This window comes from Temnothorax longispinosus, chromosome 7 (assembly GCF_030848805.1).
Source record: "Temnothorax longispinosus isolate EJ_2023e chromosome 7, Tlon_JGU_v1, whole genome shotgun sequence".
NCBI classification, from domain to species: Eukaryota; Metazoa; Arthropoda; class Insecta; order Hymenoptera; family Formicidae; genus Temnothorax; species Temnothorax longispinosus.
In genome coordinates, this window is record NC_092364.1 from 18,468,666 (window position 1) to 18,490,934 (window position 22,269).

The 22,269-nt window shown below is 32.4% G+C and overlaps 3 protein-coding genes across 3 annotated transcripts; all 3 read left to right on the forward strand.

Moving 5' to 3' along the window:
• Positions 1-345: 345 nt before the first annotated feature.
• Positions 346-10,478, forward strand: LOC139817031 (uncharacterized). Its single transcript, XM_071784847.1, has 27 exons — positions 346-853; positions 961-1,202; positions 1,439-1,591; positions 1,706-1,968; positions 2,600-2,795; positions 2,889-3,245; positions 3,401-3,553; positions 3,674-3,829; positions 3,910-4,056; positions 4,162-4,283; positions 4,670-4,841; positions 5,189-5,256; positions 5,386-5,581; positions 5,692-5,782; positions 5,969-6,287; positions 6,512-6,599; positions 6,672-6,748; positions 7,176-7,310; positions 7,375-7,515; positions 7,579-7,776; positions 7,879-8,075; positions 8,159-8,265; positions 8,464-8,678; positions 8,952-9,080; positions 9,158-9,312; positions 9,575-9,710; positions 9,847-10,478. Exons 2-27 carry the CDS (start codon positions 992-994, stop codon positions 9,919-9,921), a joined length of 4,257 nt encoding a protein of 1,418 aa, XP_071640948.1. The 5' UTR covers positions 346-853; positions 961-991; the 3' UTR covers positions 9,922-10,478.
• A 515-nt stretch (positions 10,479-10,993) lies between these two features.
• Positions 10,994-16,402, forward strand: LOC139817034 (juvenile hormone esterase-like). Its single transcript, XM_071784850.1, has 8 exons — positions 10,994-11,171; positions 12,658-12,946; positions 13,323-13,508; positions 14,033-14,241; positions 14,357-14,528; positions 15,121-15,444; positions 15,745-15,889; positions 16,003-16,402. The coding sequence occupies exons 1-8, from the start codon at positions 11,031-11,033 to the stop codon at positions 16,160-16,162; spliced, it is 1,626 nt and encodes a 541-aa protein (XP_071640951.1). The 5' UTR covers positions 10,994-11,030; the 3' UTR covers positions 16,163-16,402.
• Positions 16,403-16,554: 152 nt separating this feature from the next.
• LOC139817033 (uncharacterized) lies at positions 16,555-21,885 on the forward strand. Its single transcript, XM_071784849.1, has 2 exons — positions 16,555-17,323; positions 17,843-21,885. Exon 2 carries the CDS (start codon positions 17,987-17,989, stop codon positions 21,479-21,481), a length of 3,495 nt encoding a protein of 1,164 aa, XP_071640950.1. The 5' UTR covers positions 16,555-17,323; positions 17,843-17,986; the 3' UTR covers positions 21,482-21,885.
• Positions 21,886-22,269: the final 384 nt, after the last annotated feature.

The window sequence follows — 22,269 nt, forward strand, 5'->3', positions numbered from 1 at the left end:
ATACTGTAACAACTTAAAAAATTTCAAAAATGTTTCGAGTTAGGCCTATAAAAAGTGTACCTCTTATCTATGTAGTATATAATAGTGTCACAAGACTATATGCGAAATCCAGGACAGAGATGTCGTTATTTTTTTAAACCGGTTATGTTGTGGTTTCCTGGATGAATAGTGTAATAAGCGAATTTACAAGTGAATCACAGCAGACCTCTTCAAGAACCAATATAAATTTCATTATAACAACATGTCGCAATTGTAATTCCGTTAGTTATCTCACAATTAAAAGAAATGAAATAAAATTTATTTTTCTTCTCTCCTGAAAATTATACATTTTTGAGTTGTGACACTATTCGTTTCGGGGTATGATATGTAAACGTGCAAATCAAGCTATCTCACAAGTTATTAGTTTTTATTAATTACTTTTTTATTCATCTATTGTAACCTTTTAATCGTGTAACGTAGAATAGATTCATAGAATAGATTCATTATTTGATTTATTCTAGTTTAATATAAAAATGATGTATAGACATCCTGTGGAATCGTTATTTCCTGATGCGTCAGGCGCTTTCGGTAGATACGGAATCTGTTATCGCGGATTTACTAGAAGGAAGTCGAGTTCCTTTCTACCAGTTATTGCATGTCGTCCGGCAGACTGAACAGTATATACGAACACAATACAAAATATTTCGACAAAAATTTAATTCTCTCATTATTTCATCATTTAAATTGACTTATAGTGACTGAAGTGCAAACTGTCTTCAAATAAAGGAAAGTGATTTGTTCACGCGGATTATTTTATTTAAATGTAAAGTGCATTGCACTTCTGCAGCAGAACTGTATCATTAAAGCCCACTCGGTAAAAATTTTGTTGAAGTGACACTATATGAAATAACGTAATTAATTAGATATATAATATTTATTTTGTTATGTTGTTTAATCTACTTCTATTTTGATACTCGTTAGTCTTACGAAGAGCTGCATATCTTCATTAACAATGAAAAAAGCGTCGATAAAGGCGCTAATTATCTTCGCGAGTCAGATGTTGCATATTTTCGGAAAAGTGGTCGTATTGCGTGGATCGTTATTGTCGTCGAAACCCAGCAAAGTAAAATTGATATGCCTCTCAGAGAATGATGGAGGAGCTCTTGTGTGGAACTACAATTTAATCTGGCTACAATATAATAATATAAAAGAAAATAATTTTAGTAAGTCTTATTCACAAGTAAAATTTACAATTAAAATAAGTATTTCTACAGCTTGAAAAGCAAAATATAATTAAAAGTATAAAATTATTTTCATCATATTTTTACATGTGTACTAAAATTCTTGTTAAATCTAAAATCCTTATCAATTACTTATATAAATAGACTTGTCATAAAACATTCAATTATTATTACATTAATCAGCAATGCATTTATTATAAACAAGCGCATTATTTCAGAGTTTCAGGATTTAAATAAATTCAGAAATAATGAAATAGATTGCAAAATGAACGCAAACGAAGGTTGCTTGGAGTTATGGACTAAAAACAACTGGAGTCTTACAAATTCTTTTAAAACACCTATGGGTCCGGTATTCGATCAACGATGGGAAGGTAAAAGCCTCGCAGTTTGACAAAAATTTGTTATATAAAATGCATTATAATAATACAAACAATTAAAATATACTTTTATGATAGTTTCAAATAATTTACATTTAATATTTTCAGAATTTAAACAATATAACATTCTTCAAGATACTTATAATGATCATGTAAATTGTGATTTAACTACCGATGTAAAGGTCTCATTTTCGGTTCGTGTATCCCACAATGTAGATATAATAATTTGCAACGGCAAAGATTATCACAGAGATCCTTGCTATTGGATTATAATAGGAGGTTGGGGCAATACAAAGTCCGTCATACGAAAATGCGTGAAGGGAGTGCCTGGAGAAGGTTCAGATTGCGATAAAGCACTATACAGCATCGAGGTAAAAAGTGCTTACATTGTGCTTCTCCTATTTAAAGTATCGTTTCTGCATATTACGTATGGTAAAAACGTGAATGATTAATTAATTAAAGACTCTCAATATTAAAATTAACGAATAACAAAAAAAAGTGGACTTTGAGAGTCAAACGTAGTTAGTTGTGCATAAGTTTATGCTATGTAACATTTAATCAATAATTTAATACAAATTGTAAATCATACGTTACGGCTCTAAGCTTTAAGTCATGTTCAGCGACGAAGTGATAGATAAATTAAATAATCGTAAGTTTACCGACAAGCATAAGATAAGTATTGAAAAATTAAATGTATAAAGATAGTATAAAGATGTATAATATTCAAGAAAAAGTAACAGAAAAATTCTGTAGATATTCATAGTCTACAAAATGTTCAGACTAGAAATGAGAATTGGAATTAACCGGCAAAGAGATGTTACTCCACAATAAATCAAGTCTAAAGAACGTGAGATTGAAATTAAGATAATTTTTAAACGATCATGATTGATATAATAAAGTAAATGATACAATCAGTTTTGAAATACTCACCTTATGTTAAATCGTCAAAAATGGTCGCAAAATATTTATGTCGCATATTAAATAACTTCATAATTAATGCAGCACATACCATTGTCTGAAAGTGAATGGAGATCGTTTATTATTACATGGAACTCTGTGATGAGAAAAATAATTGTTTATGATACTGATAAGATTATTATGACTTATACAGACGAGGAAAGTAATAGCTCACACTCACATAATAATTATTACATGTATATTAGCAGCCCCACAGCGATGTTGCTTCGATTTCATAGATGTGAGTACAGATTTTCAAGAAATTTGCGCCAACATTATTTTAAATCCAGTATCAAATAACGAAAAAAAAGTTATATACAAACATGTCTTTCAGATGACTTCCTGCATACAACTGTCAAGAATGCAATTTTAACAAGTCCTGCTTTCCAATTTAATAACGAAACAATATGCATACAATTGTTAGTTGGTCTCTGCATCAAATGCGATGCACATATAGTGTTGCGTGATTTCACTAACGATAAAGAATTGGTAATGGTAACAGTAAAAGGATCATCGAGAACCAAGGTTAATAATTTACCTATGTGGCAATCTGTCAAAATCACAAAAAATATTTCAGCAACCGATTATAATAGTTATAATAATGTTATAATTCAATTGATTCCTCAACTCAATGAGCATAGCTTGAATCCGATATGGGCGATAGCAAACGTTCGTGAATGCCCCCAAAATGGTGCGAATCTCGTAATTTTATATTTTCTTATTACATCGACTGTTATTAATGCTAATTACCAATTATATACGTGCTTTGCACGTTTGTTAAATAATTGTAAAAATCCTCCAACAAATTATCTTCTTGAATGTATAATTTGTTCCATTATTTGTTAGAAACTTTGAGAAAAGGTGCTATGATTATTAAACAAAAGTACGACTATATTCGTAATCACTATTTTTGGCCGAATGTGACATGTCAAAAAATATTTTACGATGAACGCACTGTTGTGAATCCTTTATCGCGCGTTAAACCGGATATAAATCTAGGTATGTATTAACAATTGTTATGTCGCGTAACTGAAATAAGTAAAGTCGCAGTTTTACTGATTACATTTTTAACATGGCAAGTTAAAGATATTATTTTCCAAATATATATAATTTTTTCAGATGACGTAAATTGTCCTCAAGGAAAGATTGGACCGCAATGTTTGTCTTCCTGTGAAAATGATCTGAGTAGTAACTCTAGTTGTCAAGGAATCAAAATTTGTTACGAAAATGGTTGTACGTGTTCTCCGGGTTTCTTAAGAGATACATGTTCTACACGTAAGTATTTCTTAATACCGCTAGTATATTATTTCTATTTTTATACAAAATATTCGAAAAGTTAATATTCGAGCTTTCAGCTTGTGAGTCGAACAGATATAGTCATGGCTGCAAAAAGACATGCGGCTCTTGTCTTTATAAAGAGCAATGTAATAAAGTAACTGGAGTGTGTACTAATGGTTGCGACAATGCTAAAAAAATCTACATACCACCTTTATGTCAAACAAGTAACAATCTCTTATATCATATACATAGCATGCTTTTAATTGTACCTATCAAACATATATCCCTCATGGTTAGAGAAAAGTACAAATATATTAATTATTTCACAGGCGTAGACAAACCTAATATATCTACGATCTTTACAAACGAGACGACTATTTTGGTTACAGTCCCTATAACATGGAAGGACGAATATGACAAAATATCGATTTTATATTCTTTTTTCATTCAAGTAACAATTTAATATCATTTTTATAATATTCTTTGATTAATATTTAAATTAATATTAAAAAATTATTATTTAAATTGCTAGTAATCCTCCTCTTCTAAAAAGGAGATGTGAAGTTTATTGTTGTCGCTTTTCCGCGATGCCGATTGGTTCTCTTGCTGCGCTTACTTCATTTGCAGCTGTCATTGTATATTTTGACAGTTGTGTGTATCAAGGAGTTAATAGTGTAATAATAATAGCATAATGTTAAAGCTAAATAGTGCGCGCGAAGCGCGCGTCTGTAGTGTCTAGTTAAATAAAATTTGCAATGAAGACAAATATCTGAATGTCGCTAAATGTTTCGTAATAAAAGGAAATGAAGAGATCAAGTTTATGATACATTTTTACAGGGTCAAATAAAATATCAGCAATCGTGGAACAAACTATTTCGAAATATGACACAATTGACAACTTATTTTGAAAATGTGGAACCTGGAACTACGTATCATATCAGTATCAGCTTAGATATTGCTGGTGTGCAAGTATATAGTGATTGGCAAGTAGCTGAAACTAAGTGCAATCGTGAGTCGATATTTATTTAGTTTATACAATGTTTTATTATATATTATTTGTTAATTAATTTATTACTGTTCTAATGACACCGTCATCTCATAATTTATTATCAGTAATTTCATTATCTTTAACACAACATAAATTAAAATTATTATTCAAGATTATTATTTTAGCAAATTCAATTTTACATATTATGATATAAGACGACTAAAGAACACTGAACATATCTTACTATACTATGAAAGTTTGTCACATTTCTATCATTATTGTTAAATGTAATAAAATATTTTAATTTTTTATTTAGTTTTACCGATAATATAATATTTACTGTGATAATTTTTTGCATAATGATATAGCGGCTGAAAACTTTGACGTAACGCCTGAAGAAAACGGCATGATAATTGATCGGCGAATCAATCCAATTGTATGTAGATGTTTTATGTTAAAGATTTAAGTTTAGACTTCTTTTAATTTTTGCATATAATTGCATTTATAATATGTCGAATAGTACTTCAAAATAAATAAAATTAATGTTTATTTTTTCTTCTCATAGCAATTATATTCATGTCCGGCAAATTGGTATTATCTGGTAGTTCGTAATACAGATACAAATGAGGAAATACTTTCTATATCAGCTATGTCTTTTCCATACAAATTGCAAGATTTGATGCCAAACATTTCCTTTAATATAACCATATTTCATAATAATCACAAGTTATTTTCCAAGGAAATTCATGTACTTGAAGGCGGTAAGTTCGATTATATGTATGTTAAAAATATTTAAAGAACGTTTATTTACATGTTGCTACATCGCTGCACATATACATGAATTCTAAATATATTTTATAAATATTCACAGTTCCGTCTAGAGTGATGGATCTTTACGGTTTGTTTATACCTATTATATTGTTCCTCGTCGTGACAGTCACAGTGTCTTATTTGTACCGAGGGTAATGTTTTTTGTTCTACTTTTAAAAAATTTTCTATTAAAAAAAAAGGAATTGCTAGCCTTGTCTACTTATTTATATCTGTCGTGTAAGCGGTTTAGATCGAAGTAGAGTTATAGATGCTAAACAAATCAAATTTTAATGAAGTACAAATTAGATCTGTTGCAATTCGATGTGTGATTTTGGCAGGAAAAGACAGAAATGGATTAAACAGCAAATACAAGTCGAGATGGCTTTGTCGCAGAATATTGAAACTAACGAAACGATAGTTTTGTCGCAGAATATTGACGACTACGAAACGATATCTGTGATATCGAATTCAAGGGAAGATCTCTCAACTTTTTCCGACATATCTGTACCGCGGTCAACCACTCCAGAAGTGTCGCTAATCGCTATCACAAATAACAGAGACGAGAAGAAACAAATACTATCATTGGTGAAGGTAAAAGATTTTGAGGATTACGTCAGACAGGCGATACAGTCAGGATTGTTAGAAAAGCAATATAAGGTAAGCTCTTGATTTTGATTTTAATCCATGAACCGTATCGAACTACCTTCTGGGATTTCTCTACGAACTTTACATTTGCAAGTTAAATTAAATAGCATATAGAATCTCCGTCATATATTAACTTTGCGTAAAACAAAATAATTTTCCTACATGACTGCAATGACAGCAGTTTATAATTATGTGACAATATACCTAATAAGATTATATTGCGATTTTTTCTCCAGACGGTTCCAAAAGGACAAACACGACCATGGGATTACGGGAACTTGCCGCAGAACAAATATAAGAATCGACACGAGAATCTTATTGCGTGTAAGTAAGAAATTGTCCATAGATGCGTGACATTTGCACAATAACGAATTAATATCAAGTTGATTCGTATAGACGATGAAACGCGTGTGATATTGAAGAAACTTCCCGGTGATACGCACTCCGATTACATCAACGCTAATTACATCACCGTAAGTCCACTGTAAGATACATAAGTATCTCAGTTTTGAAATGTAAAGGGGTAAACTATATTTCTGTATATTCAGATAATATTAATTAAAGTAATTTAAATCGACCTGACTGGCAATATATATAACGTCTTTCCGATATTTTTTTTCAGATCAATATCAATATTATAATTACGTCAACTGACCAAAACCCATGGTCGAAATTAATAATGTCTCGATATTGATCTGAAAAAAGTGTTGTATGAATCCGACAAACCAAGTTAGCTCACAGTTTTTCAATGTTCATATCGGAAAGACGTTATATATATTGCCAGTCAGGTCGATTTAAATTAATTTAATTGTTATTCTACATACTGGCGAAAGAAATTTATTATTCAGATAATATTATTTAACAGTAATGTTTAAATGTTATTGATAATTACTCAAAAAGGGCTACAAAAAGGAGAAACGCTATATAGCAACACAAGGCCCCGAACCTAGCACGGTCACCGATTTCTGGCGCATGATTTGGCAAGAAAACGTTCTTATTATTTGCATGTTAGCAAATGTGGTCGAAAATGGAAGGGTAAGGTTTTGCTTATTAAATCGTTATATTTTTGCATAAATATCAAGCTAAATGATTATTACAGACAAAGTGTGAGCAATATTGGCCAGATATTGGCAAACAGAACAAATACGGCGACATTATCGTACTGAACGCGAAGCATAATGTTTACGCTGATTATTGCTTTAGAACTTTCAACGTCACTTGTGGAAAGAAAACGCGAAAGGTAATGATATTATTAATTAACTGGACGCAATAGCTTTAACTAAATAATACACATCCATAATAGATAGAACATCTACATTACACGGCTTGGCCGGACTACGGAGTGCCATTGTACACACATTCCGTAGTCACATACTTGAAGAAATTGTTGGCGACATCACCTGGAGACGGACCTGTGGTAGTCCATTGCAGTACTGGCGTTGGAAGAACCGGGATCATCATTCTGTGTGACATTTGCCTTCGTCGAGTAGCGGCAGAGGGAGTAATAATGACATTTTATTTATATTGATTAATCACATCCAGTATTCTCGTTAATACGGATTATGATGATAATCATGATTTGATCGCAAATGAAATTATTTAGTTGGTCGATGTCTTCGCTGAAATGGCGTTCATTACAAGCGAGAGAGTCAATATAATACATAACAAACAGCAATATCTCCTAGCGCATTTGGTATTATTGGAATGTTTGTTTTCCATTCCCACTACATTACCGTGTAATAAGATGTTAGTAACACGGATTAAAAAGTTAAAAAAGCAATTGCCGGCCCAACAGGAAAGGTATATATATCTCAAGAACGTTGTTTTTATTTTTAGGCCGATTAAAATAATATTATAGATATTTAATATTTCATAATCTTTAGATTGCAGGACGTTGCATGGCAAGACGAAGCCCTGAGACAAGTTACGTCTCCACCACTGTTGTCAGAGCGTAATCAAGCCAAAAACAGATTTCCGGAATTGATTTCAGGTTTGTTCGCGTATTTTAGTTATATACATGCAATTTTATTTTACAAACTCCTTATTACAAAACCCTTAAAGTTCCTACTTTTTACTAATTACATGGTAAGCAAAAAAATAAAAATTAATGCCTCGTGGATTTTACAATAAATATTTAAGATAACAGAAATATCAGATACATTTCGAAAGGATTAATTTTATTTTACAGATAAGGTCAGCAGAATATATTTAAAGAGATACCCGACATCGGACGAGGACAGCGATTATCTATCTGCCGTTTACGTAGATGGAGTAAAGCTTCAGAATCAGTATCTAGCAGCGCAGCTTCCCATGCCATCGACGATTAATGATTTCTGGCGGATGATTGCTGAGTTCAATGTTGAACTTATTCTCATGTTGCAACCGCCTGATCTTCAGGATTTTGTATGTATATCTTTTTATATATCTTCTATACGTATATTAATTCAAAAGGTATTTGTAAAAGAAGAAATATATTTACGAAACATACAATAAATAATTCATTTATTTTTTAATTTCTGAAGATGCATACGCGCGATTATTTTGATAAGAAAAATCAGTCAACTGAGATAGTATGTACATATCTAGCTCGTGTAAGGTCGTCCTTCGTGTAAAAATTATTACAAATAATTAACACAGATATTTTTGGGCAAAGTTTTACTATTCGTGAATTTTTAGACTTGCTGTGTGGTCGCTCCTGCAAGCGGTGAATTTAAACCAACTCCATATTTGAGTATCACAGCAGAAAAAATCGTGAAGCTAGAGTATTGTACATCACAAAAATTACTGCTCGTTGACAACTCCGAGGTAAAATCAATTCGCTGCTATTACTTAACAGTTTTCAAATGTCATTATTTATTCAACGCGATGACATTTTATCGTAGAAACCTTCAAGAAAACAATCTGTGACTATACTATGTTTGACGGAGTGGAAACCTGGAAGGGATCAACCACCGCCTCCAGTTATGACGATGGTTTCTTTTTGGCAAGCTGCTGAAAAAATCACGAGAGGCGATGGGCCTATTGTTACACTTTGCCAGTAAAGATTAAAATTAATAAAGATTCATTATTATTAAATTATATTATTCAAAGTTCAAGAAAAAACTGTTACAGTTCAAACACTTGCGCGTCTCTTAAACGATAAAAAGTGTTTTTTAATTTTATATTAATTTATTCCTGAAATAACTATTTGTGATTGTAAATAATTGTCGCAAAATTCTTCTAAGTATATAATTGTAACTTTGTGTTTTCACTGTTTCGGGAAATGTTCAAGAAAATAAAATAAAACAATAATCTTTCAGTGACGGAGTAACTGGATGTGGTCTGTATTTAGCTCTGAGTTTCCTATTGGAACGAATGACAGTCGAAAAGGAATGCGACGTTTATTTGGCAGTGCGAGCTGTAAGACGATCGAGACCAGATTTTGTTCGTTCTTTGGTAATGTATCAATTTCATAGCAACAAGAAGAAATATTTGTAAAAATCTTATCAATACAGAATCGTAGTCATCACTCTTATGTTAAAAGAATATGGGAAACTTTAGAAAACGTATTAAGATTATATTTAATATTTAGGAACATCTGGAGTATCTATACGATGCCGTACTGACATATTTGGAGTGCTTTGAAACATACGCGAATTTCTCCTAAAATAAAAATAAGTTATTATGGTAAAATTACACTTATATTCTATACAACTCAATATTGCGTGGAATATGTCGTTCAAACTTGTTGAGTTTCCGAAATTGTCACGTGAGTGCTCTTACTTGCTTTAAAACAAACTTCGACGAGCAATCTTACTAAAAAAGAAAAATAAAAAAGAGGGAAAGGAGCAAGAGAGATTTTCCCGTAAAAATATTTATCTGACGCGTAAGAGCGTCGCGACAGTACTTCGATTATGAATATCGAGTGTCCTGAGATGTACGCGGCGAGTCAAAGATTGTCTTCAACAACTATAGAGATCTACTAGTATTGTGGGTAGCCAGCGCGATATCGAAGATCATGGCGAAGAAGCAAAATATATCAGCGAAAAGAGATCGTAAAAAAATAGCGATGTTCCAGTCGAAATACCAACGTCGTATTAGTATTTTGCGAGTCTAAATTATATAATATTATATTAGAGCCTAACATTTATTAAACACGATAATCAGTTATTGTATATTATACTAAAATTAGAGATAAATTATTAAATTTATTATGTCACCCAAGAGCAGTTTATTTTTTCTTATACCCCTAAACTCCAAGCGATAATTAAATTAATAATATTTCTACGTTTTTAGAATGTCTAAGAAATAATTTTCAACGCTGTAAATAAAAGTAGTAAATTAATCTATGTGATTTAATGTGTTGTTATCTTTATGTGAATTTTATGTTCTTGATCTCTACATAAAAATTGAAAGATGTCTTAGTCTTATCATATATAATACAATTTTATCACTATCAAGAAAAAATTATATCTATTGACATATCGCATCCCGACAAGAATATACTGTAATAACTCAAAAAATTTCAAAATTTTTTCGAGTTAAGCCCATAAAAAGTGTAGGTACCTGTTATCTATGTGTTATAATAGTGACGACTCATTGTAGACTGACTTTTACGTAATGCACGCAATCATCGGCGTAGGCTATAAATAAAACTTTATCAACATACTCGATTCTAATCTCACTTGTTTCTTGAAACTATAATTGATATTTTCACAAACACATCTACGCAACAAAGATTGTCAGTCCGCTCGTCAGTATTCCAGCGTATCCAACATGGACAACAGCAGAGTCGAAATATGCGTGCACGAGGGAAAGTTAATTGGTATTGTAGAAAAAGGTGTTTACGGTGACTACTACACCGCCTTTCGAGGAATACCATATGCGAAACCGCCAATTGGAGAACTTAGATTCAAAGTACGTAAAGTTCTATTATTATGAATGCATTTTCAGAAAGAGATAAATTAATTTTAATTTTAGTCTAACTGTAGTACGATTCTCGTCTGTAACTCGCGTTATGCTGTCGTTTATGCACTCATAACGACAGTTGCGCAGGTATATATTATACTATATGCACAGAAAAAATAGTATCAAATCAACACTGATATACTTGTATATACGCAAGAATATATAATCTTCTTATATAAAAATTTCAACTTATTATTTCAAGTTTTTTTTCTTACTTGTTAATTGAACCGCATATAAAACTTCGTTTAACTATATAAATTACTTCATTCAAGCAAGTTTTTTTCTTCGTTCAACGCAATAAATCTTATTTGAAGATTATATATTCTTGCGTATATACAAGTATATCAGTGTTGATTTGACATTCTTTTTTTTCTGTGTCGTAAAAGAGGTGCGCAATGACAATGTAGCGATAACAATACTGCATAAGGAGTTACAGAATGTCAGCTCTGATCGCTTATCAGTCTTATCACTTATCGCGCTTTAAGAAAATTAGAAAAATATACGAAAAGTCACAATTCTTTTAGAGAAAAATCCGATTAAACGACACTGATAAGCTATTTATCAGTTGTGTTATGCAATTACATAATTTTGTTATATAATCGGTTTTTCTTTATCTATACATATCGCACCCTGAGAAAAACACTGTCACAACTTAAAAAATTTCGATTTTGAGTTGAGCCTATAAAAAATACGCCCAAAATGTTACCTATGTGCTACAATAGTATCACAAGTTTATATGCGAAATCCGCTACATGGGGCTAAAGTGTCATTATTCTTGTAAACCATAGTTATGTCGTGATTTCTTGAATAAATAGCGTTGTAAGCGAATTGACAAGTGAATCATAGCTGACCTCTGCCACAAGAAAAAATATAAGTTTTATTACAACAAAATATCATAATTGTAATTGCGTTAGTTATCTCACAATTCACAGAAATTAAATTAAATTTGTTTAAAATCATGAATTTTTTAGTTGTGACAGTATTCTTCTCGAGATGCAATATTTAAACATAAAATAATAATAATAAAATACTATTATTTAGAACAATAATTTAATAAACTAAAAAAGATTATGATAAACAAATTTTTATGCGCGATTGTTCGAAGAAATAACTGATTTCGAACAATTTATTTGTAACATAAATTAATTTTTTAATTTGTTAAACAATTTGTTGATAATATAAATTAGTAATTAAGTTTAAGGATATTAGTCACAAAAAAAGATAAACTATAGCATAGACGTCCAGTGCACGCCGTTCCTGATTCATGCGGAACTTACAGCTCATTCGTTATATAACTTTTAATTGTTCTTATTTAAGAAGTACTACTCAAACGCAATTTTACGTAAGGAAAAAGTTGTTTCTTTTGACTCAGAGAATCGCACGGCGCGCACAAATTTTGAAAAATTCTATATATGAATGAATTTTACGTATTTAGGATCCGGTACCAGCGGAACCATGGTCCGGTGGTAGAGACGCCTCAAAGTACGGAAATGTCGCTGTTCAATTGAATGATTTCACACGCGAAATTAAGGGTGATGAAGATTGTCTCTATTTAAATGTGTACACGACGAAAATTGAATCCTTAAAAAAACGTACCGTTATGGTATGGATACACGGCGGTGCCTTTTATACGGGTTCTGGTGATGCATCCTTCTATGGCCCCGATTACATCGTGCAAAAAGACGTAGTTTTGGTTACCTTGAATTATAGACTAGGCGTTCTAGGTACGTTAATTATTCGTTTCAGTATACAATCATTGTACGTCATTTTGTGGCATTTAATATTAAATGGTTATATTGTATCTATTTTAACGATTATTTCACTTGATTATGTTGATTTCTTACAGACCTTTCATTCCCAAAGTTATACATTTCAAAAATAAAAAAAATTTAAATCCACATTTATTTATATCACGTTTACAATACGTTATTTACTTTTTGTATACAAGACTAATATTTATATTTGCCGCTCATATACGATCAGTGTAGGTATACTAGAAACAAGTTATGGCGCGATTTTTCCTTGGGATATGAAGTAACCATTTTTTTTTAATTTAAACGAATCGACTTTATGAAAAAAAAGATGCATTAATGACTTCAGGTTTCCTAAACCTTAACAACAAAGTGGCAACGGGTAATCAAGGTCTGAAGGATATAATCATGGCGTTACAATGGGTCCAGAAAAATATATCAAAATTCGGTGGAGACCCAGAAAATGTCACTATCTTCGGTCAAAGTGCTGGTGGAGTCCTCGTACATTGTCTCACTCTGTCTCCATTAGCTAAAGGTATAATATATTTTGTCAAAATAGTAGACTTATCGATACACTCACAATAATTTAGAATCTTCCAATCTCATCCCATTTAAACATAAATTTATTCATAATTCAACCGCGATTTTTCATTAACAAAAACATACAAACACTAGTACGTTAGGATATGGAAAATAAATACTCTATAAATCTATTAAATAGATAATAAATTCATTCTCTTTTTCTCTTTCAGTTAATTTCAAATAAGATATGTTTAAAAAAAATTTATTTGTAGTTTTTAAATAAATAATTCAAATTTTAATTACAAAGTCATATCAGTAAAATATTACAATTTATAAAATAACTAACTTTCCGAAGCAGAGAAAGAGAGAGAGAGAGAGAAATTGTCAGCAATGTAAAATTAATCACGAAGATTAAGGACTCAATAATTGTAAAAACTTGAATTGATTCTAAAATAATTTGTATATTATAAAAAAGAAAGAAGAAAGATTTTATGATGACAAGATGTATAGAATTAATTTGTTACGACGGTTTTACAGGTTTATTTCATAAAGCGATTTCGCAAAGCGGCGTCATAAGGTGTCCTTGGGCTTTTACCGAACAACAACTACATTCGGACAGAGGTTTTCGGCTCGCCGAGAAACTTGGAAAAGCGACCGCAGATCCGAAAGTCGCTTACGAGTTCCTCAAAACAATCGATGCGAAAAAGCTTATAGAAACTGAACGGAAGTTTCTCTTGACGGAATCAGTAATTATCTGAACATTTAATCGTAATTATACGAGTGCAATAAATTATAGTATGCACGCTACTATTTTTAGTCTATGCGAATAAAATACTTTCTTTGATAATATTTTTTTCGCAGGAGCGTAAACAATTCAGCTTTATATTTACACCCTCTTTGGATCACGAATCATCGAATCCATTTTTCCCGGAAGATCCAGAGACGTTTATGTGCCGCGAGGTTAAAGTACCATTTCTTTTAGGTTTTACCAGTTGCGAGGGATCTATTCTGATATGCAGTGACTTTAACGGACGTGAGTTTTATTTTTATTTCTATAAAGTATATTTTTAATCGCTTCGAATTTTCATACAATGTGTTGTGTTCAAAATAACATAATATTAGTATTAGGTGACCTAGCAAACATGCACTGTCAATGCTTACAATTAAATAAAATTTTCACGAATAATATTGTACATATATTTATATAAAGTTAGTAAATTTTATTAATCCGTAATTTTGAAATGCATGTATAAGAATCATAATTAATTGTTAGAACATTTTTGTTTCAAGATAACTTTATTTCACGTTTGTCTATAGTTCAGTTTCGTTATCGTAGAGCGTGTTGAGATAAATGTATATTTTCATATGCCGTATTATCTATATGTATAATATATGTATATGTAATATACATATGTATTTCTCTCATGTCGCATTCTTTTTATCGAATCACACTATATGAAAAATGTTAAATAATGTTTTGACAACATATTTTCTTTGAAAATTGTGCTTAAATCAATTATTTTTTTAGCTTGAAAGAAAAATTTATTAAAATATTTATTTTACTTATCACGCAACAGTCTTATATATAGAAAATTAATACTAAAATGTTTTTAAAATTATTTCAGACATAAGCAAAGAGGATCTTGAAGCAGTCAATTCCGATTTCAAGAAAACTATATTACCCAGATGTTTATCTACATTATCAAAAATATCAATCACAATCGAAGAATTGAAATCTTTATATTTTGGTGACAAAGCAGTGTCAGAGGAAACTCTAATAAATTACGTTAATTTTATCAGCGATGAATTCGTCTGTCGTAGCATAATGGAAGTGGTGGATATTCAGACAAAATTGAATAATAATGATAACAAAGCGACGTATCTGTATCAATTTTCATATGAGAGTGAAAATAATCCCTTGAGAAAAATAGTTAAAGTTCAGACTCCAGGTATTATCATTAATTCATTTAAAACTATTTAACAACTTGTAATTACTTCAAAACTAACGACTTTTAATTTTAGAGAGTATGTATATCATTTTATGTTGTAATTACACATATCGCAATTACAACATAAAATAACTCCAAATATTTCTAAATTTCTTAGTTTTTAAATCTATAGATATGATTTTAAGGAAACAAAAATGGTTTTATTTTATATAATTTAATTTAAAAAGTAATCTGTCTTTTAAAGCATTTAAAAGATTAATTTACAGATTTAATTAACGGTTAAATAATAATATTTTATAGGTGTGACTCATAGCGAGGAATTGGCGTATTTATTTCATCCTTATATGATAAGAAATTTGGGCTTGTCAGCACCTGCAGTTGATTCGGAAGACTATAAGATGATAAATTGTTTAACGCAAATGTGGACAGATTTTGCTAAAACAGGGTACGAGAATATCTTTTTTTCGAACTTTAAACGTATTTTTTTTAATTTTCGCGACATTTTAATTTTATTATGTAGGTATCGCGTATTAATGATTAACTTTCAATCTGATTTAGAAATCCAACGCCTACTACAAATTTGTGGTTGTCAGTGACCGATTCAGAAAGCGGAAAATACAATTATCTGAATATCGATACAAACTCGCAAATAAAGGTCTTCCGTAAAGGAGAAGAAAGATGGGATTGGGAAAAGAAGAAAAATAAGTTACGGCGCTAAAATTTTATCTATTATACGTTAAAATTAGGTTTCTCCGGGTACCTTTTGCGTTTATAAATATTCTCTCGTTATTTTTCAAAGATATTTTATATAACGGAATGTGGGCACTATTATTATTCCCCTTAAGTACAGGATAAGTTTTAGTTAGTGGAAATAAGGAGACTATAATGTTTTTTAAACTATGACTTATTAAAATCAAGAAATTTTACACGATCATTAAACTTAAAAAGTATCAGTAAATCATGCAATATATTTGTCGCTAAATTTCAAGTAATTTTAACTGAATACTGAGGATTTCGCAAGATTAACTATAATTAACTATAAAATCGTAACAAAAATAAAATTTATTTCGTGTTTTGTATCATTAATATGGCATATGTATCACTTCCATATATTCTCTTATATTTATTTTGTATATTTTGCATAGATCGCAGCTTATTCAGTTTTTTTTTGTATTTCATAATATACCTATGTATATTCAACTCTTTTAAATTTAAAAGCAATTTTGATTGACATTTTTATTCTCATATAAGTTAATATTTTCTTTAGAGAAAAATTAACTCTAAATTCGACTGAAACATTGCTTTACCATTCTTACCATCATTGTCGTATATGTCGTATAAGATGTCTGAGAAGTAAATAAAAAGTAAAAAATAAGCAAGCTCAGAGCATCATCTAACAATGGGGCAACTAACTTTCGTAATACAATTCTAAGATGATACATCACTGCTTTTAACACGGGCCTCGCGTGTGAAACACAAGGCGCATGCGTTTCCCGTTTCAAGCTGTCACTCCTGATCGTTCCTTCGTACAGTTCTTTGGCAAGTTCGAGCACATAGCTGATCGATCGTTTCGTGAATCCTCCGGTCGAAGTGAACAGGTCGGAAGAAACGCGAGCCACGATATCACGGTGCAAAGTTCGCGGAAAAGGCCATTATAAAACATTATACAATCGACCGGAATTCGATTTAATCCAAATCTAGCCGGTTGGATGTGCGTGAGATATTAATGACAGTTAATTAGTGCGTGCGAGTAAGGTTCGGCCAAAGACAGAGCCAGTCTGTCGCGCAGCTGATGAAGAAACGGTCTTCCGTTTTCGCAGGTGGACTTGGTCTCGGTTGTGCATCGCTTATATATCACGCATCGTGCATTTCGAGAACGGTAAGATTCTAAATTTGCAGTGACCACGGAACGTGCATTCTCCACGCGAAATTTTCCGTTACCAAGATGTTTACCGCGAGCGTCGATCCCGCATCGATTTGACTTTCCGCTAATCGAATGACAACATACAGTACCGGTCAAAAGTATTGCATCGCTTATGGAAAGGGAAGTCGTTACTTTAATAAAGAAAGGCGTACATAAATGATATAAAATTTTATGTTAGTATTTTTATTGCTGTTATTTCATGCTTTGATAAAGTACTTTGAGAAAACAAACAAATGATTTTAATGATTTAATTGTGTTGTTTTATATATTATCGTCAACGATAATTATTCAACCTCAATTAAATCATTATTAATATCTTTGTTTTTTTTTCTCAAAGTATCAAAGCATAAAATAACAGCACTAAAATAAAATTTTATAATATTTATGTACGTCTTTCTTCATTGTAACGACTTCCCTTTCCATAAGTGATGCAATATTTTTGACCGGTACTATACGAATATGATCTTTGTTTAGGTTTGCTTGAGCGAAGGTGACAATTCCGGATAACGAAAGAGGATAAAGCAGAGATTCGCACACGCTATTTACGGGACATATTATACATATATAGAATATTTTCGTTTAGTTCGTTTCGTTCGCCGTTTGCCTTTAAACGTCACAATGGACTGCGAGATACCTCGCGACTTGCAGATGTCTTATCTGCAGGCGATTCAAAAGATACCGGGCGATACCGCTGGTGAGAAGTGGCGTTGGATCGGAAGATTGATTTTGCATCAGGATAGCGAGGATCTTGAGCAACTTCCGCCAGAATTGCTGCTTATACAGGACGTGGAAATTGCCGTCAAGAAGAAGAAGCACGAGGAAATAACGTTGGCGCTCAAGCACGAGGACTTGACGATAATAAACCGGGCTTTTAAGGCCTCCTGGTTTTTCGATGGCAGCCACAAGGAGATCATCGACGTCGCGTACTTCTGTGAACGTCTCTTTCCTTACGTTTCCGTAAATACGAGAAAGCGTATCGTGATTACACTCGCACATCGATTGTCCGGCAAGGATCCGGTTTTCGCACAGCAAATGTTCACGGCAGTGGCATCTACTTATGGCATTCAAACCGCTTATCCATTGTTCATGGCTTGCGATAATAATTTTGTTTGTAAAATGATCGAGGAGAAAGGCTTCGTGCTGCCTGTAGAATTTGTTAAAAAGATCTTTTACAAAAATCCGGATTTGGTAGTGCGTTTTCTCAAATTATTGAATCCCAAACAAGGAAATATGACTAAGCGCACTCCCTTGGCGATCGGCATCAATAAATACAAGCGTTTCTTGCCCAAATTAATAAAGAGACGAATAGAAGCTTTCGTGGAACTGTACGAGACTTATCGACCGAGTATTGTTTTGAGCAACACGTGTGCCGAAATATTTCTGAAAAAAGCCAAGCAACACCTGATAGAAAAGCCACTTATATACATCCGCATCTTACCACTCCGAAAAATCAATCAGTATTTGATGAAAAGCATATTTCCGAGTTTATTGCCTAATAACATGTGTGACTTCTCGACAAATACTATGCTCGATTACTTGAAATATTATCCACATGATAAGAAATACGAGCTGCTACGTACATCGTATGAGACTAAATACAATGCTAATTTTCTCGAGGCGAAGAATGTGACGCCAGATTTATTACGATTCTTACCTGCCGAGGAACGGATCAAACAAGCTAGAATTAAAATCGGGAAGATGGTTTGTGCGATTCCGGGGGATTACGAGACAGCTTGGATTTGTTATTTACCTGCTAACGAAGCGATACCAGTTATCAAGGAAACAATAAATAAAACTGCAGATGAAAACCATAGGCTTGATTTAATTATGCAAATGATGTACGCTTGTAAGATTAATGAGGATGACGATGCGTTGTCCGATACCTTAACATACGTCTTAAATAGACATAAAAATGAAAGCTGTCATGTACTTGAAATAATTTTACGTCATCTTTTTTTAAAATATGATATACCTCATTTAAACAGAAAGCAGGGCTCTCTTGTAGAGGAAATTGCTAAATTGTTTCGTATAAAACATAATTCCATACCGACAGAGATACTCGAGGCTCTAGTACTTTTCAAATGTATACATAATATGCCAATTGAGGATCTGCTCGATATAATGCTAGAACGTAATACAAAGTTCAACATGCTCACAGAATATCCACAATATGAGAAACAATGCCTTATAACTTTCGCAAATCTCATTCAAAAAAAGTATTTGGAAGATTTCCTACCAAAACAAGGGATGTTTTGCCGATTTGTCGTAGCAATGTACAATTTCAACGATAGATGTAAACGTTCGCGCATCGAGATAGAAAAAATGACAATTAGAGATTATCCTTGGCTAATAGACGTAATAGACCGTATATCGCGCGATTCCCTGTTATATCGCGCTGATTCCTTTTGGAATGCGATACGCGTATTAAAGTTGAATGAACCAGAACTATTTCCCGATATTCGTGAGCCATATTCATTAGCGAACGTAAGATCAGGCGCGGCGCTTGCTCTATTAAAACGAGACTTACAAAAGATAGAGTTTGATTGGTTCAGGTACTTATCAACCTGCGAGAAGAACTGTTATCACAAACAGGTGCAACGCTTCATCAGGGCCATACGTTGGTATAAAGACCTACCTATTAAATTTGCTAAATGTTGCATGGATATACATGATGTACATCCATGCAAACACAAAATATCGTCTAGCATGGCTATTCTGGCCATTCTACTTCACGGTGACGTAGTGACAAAACTAATCGACCCTCTCATACCTACAGAAACAACGATAGATATTAGTCATCCGGATGCCAGGGATAACTACAAACTCGTGCGAGGTTTATCGTTGAGCATGAGACTTTCTAATCCGCCAGTGCCTCTCGATCTTGTCGTTAGATTATGCACAGAAGATTACTTGTCAATAGCTTTGATGACACTAACGAATGTAAGTAGGCGGACTTATTTGCCCAAAGTGATATCAATTGCGCAAAAGTTGACGAGTATGCGCGTAAGTGTGCGAAAGCATGGGATTAGGCTAATGTACTTGATAGCTTCCATACGCGAGCTTATGGATTTCTACCAGAAAACGTGGACGACCGAGAACCATTATTCAATACGACAAGTTTTATTCGAAGCGGCCCAGGAATTGTTCCTTACAGAGCCAAAACCCGAAACTTGGTCCCTATATTGTCAAACCATGTCGACGTTGAATCTCGAAGATGAAGGGTTCTTTTCGGAAATGAAGCTGTTTCGTGACATCCCCGGCAAATATGTCATGAAATATCTTGATCTATGGCTCAAAACAATAGATAATTTTCAAGAAATGGGATTACATGTCGAGAAGATAAACAAATATACTGTTGAATATTTGGCAATGTTTAACTCAACCGTTTCCAACCTTCTGTCCGAAGAATTCGTCGAGAATATACTTCAAAGATATTTATTCCACGTCAATACTTATGTATCTCAAAAAGCGAGACGTTTTCTGACAATAACGTTGCATTCTAAAATATTAATCAATGTCTTGCGCAAGATATCTTTCGTCAATGAGGACGTGCCTCAATCTCTTAAAAATTCACACTTCTGTCTAACCAACAAAACTGTGCGTTTACTCATAAATGATTTCGTCACTGCCTACGTTCGGACGTGCTTTGATTGGGACACGTCTATTAATTCACAAGTCATCGATTATATGCTAATGAGATTTTCATCTGACTTGTCACCTATGCAGGATGCGAGTTCTTATTTGCGGTTATTTTATGCGAAAACGTTGCAAGAATGTATGGAATCTTCAAGCAAGGAATCCTTTGGTCTGAGAATCGGTCAACAGTTGCCCGAATTAATCAATATCTTCTCGCCGGTATTAATCTCGATCATGACTGAGATTCTCAAGAACTTGTTGTGCCACGTAAATGACGAAATCCCGTTTAGCATCATGGAAGGCCTCATTGAGGCTGATAATAGGTATTCTTGTATTATGGCTGCGATGATGTTACCGTCGTTCCGGAAGTTCCGACAAATGGCAAAATACGATCAATTGATTGAAAAATTCCGAAAAATGCAAGACCCTACTATTACGACTGTTTTATACAATCATTTTTATAAATGTTATTATTGAACACAAATCGACTTAAAAACTGTTAATTAAACGAGTCGAAGAAACTAAATACTATACGGCGAGTGTATTTTTGTACAAGTTAAACTACTAGTGCGCAAGTTTTTTTTTTTTTAATGATATACTCACACGCACACATGCATTCTCATTGAAATAACGATTTTCTATTTTGGGAGATGCGTCATGCCTAAAGTTTTTCTGTTTTTCAAACATTTAAAATGTTTCTCGTAGGAATAAATGCACATATTATAAGAATTGCTATTAGTTCGACTTATATAAGATAAATAAAATATAAAGATACGCATATTTTTAGTCTCTTACAAATATTATAGGAGTAAATGCGCAATGTGAGTTATACAATAAAAATTTTTTCAAAGCAATTTAAATAGATACGGCATTGCACAGCGTGTATCCATTTGGCTCAATTCTACATATATTATACATATATTATTTAATATGCATTATAGTATTTACTATCAGTACGTTTTTGAAAGCAAATAATGGATGCATTCTTTGCGGCATACGATGACTTTTTTCTAACAAACCTTCTAATATCTCCTTTAAAAAATCTTTTTCTAAAATATACAATTTAATAATTTCGAAGAAAGTAATAGAATTTTTTCTACTCTAAAGTATGCGACCTTAAAGCTCTTAAACTGATTTCGAATAATTCAAATTATATTTATATGCCCCCGTGTTAGCATCGATAAAAATAATACTGTCGAACGGCGAGCCAGAATGCTAAACATCTCTGTTGATGTATCAACGGACTTATGAGCAGAGAATTCGCA

Excerpts from the sequence above, each read along its gene's own strand:
- LOC139817033 (XM_071784849.1), top strand. The coding sequence starts at position 17,987 with ATGGACTGCGAGATACCTCGCGACTTGCAGATGTCTTATCTGCAGGCG.
- LOC139817034 (XM_071784850.1), top strand. The coding sequence starts at position 11,031 with ATGGACAACAGCAGAGTCGAAATATGCGTGCACGAGGGAAAGTTAATT. Across the intron at positions 14,242-14,356 it reads AGTTTCTCTTGACGGAATCA|GAGCGTAAACAATTCAGCTT; the intron begins GTAATTATCTGA and ends TTTTTTTCGCAG. Across the intron at positions 15,445-15,744 it reads AGTTAAAGTTCAGACTCCAG|GTGTGACTCATAGCGAGGAA; the intron begins GTATTATCATTA and ends AATATTTTATAG.
- LOC139817031 (XM_071784847.1), top strand. The coding sequence starts at position 992 with ATGAAAAAAGCGTCGATAAAGGCGCTAATTATCTTCGCGAGTCAGATG. Across the intron at positions 1,969-2,599 it reads AAGCACTATACAGCATCGAG|CACATACCATTGTCTGAAAG; the intron begins GTAAAAAGTGCT and ends TAATTAATGCAG. Across the intron at positions 7,516-7,578 it reads GTGGAAAGAAAACGCGAAAG|ATAGAACATCTACATTACAC; the intron begins GTAATGATATTA and ends CATCCATAATAG.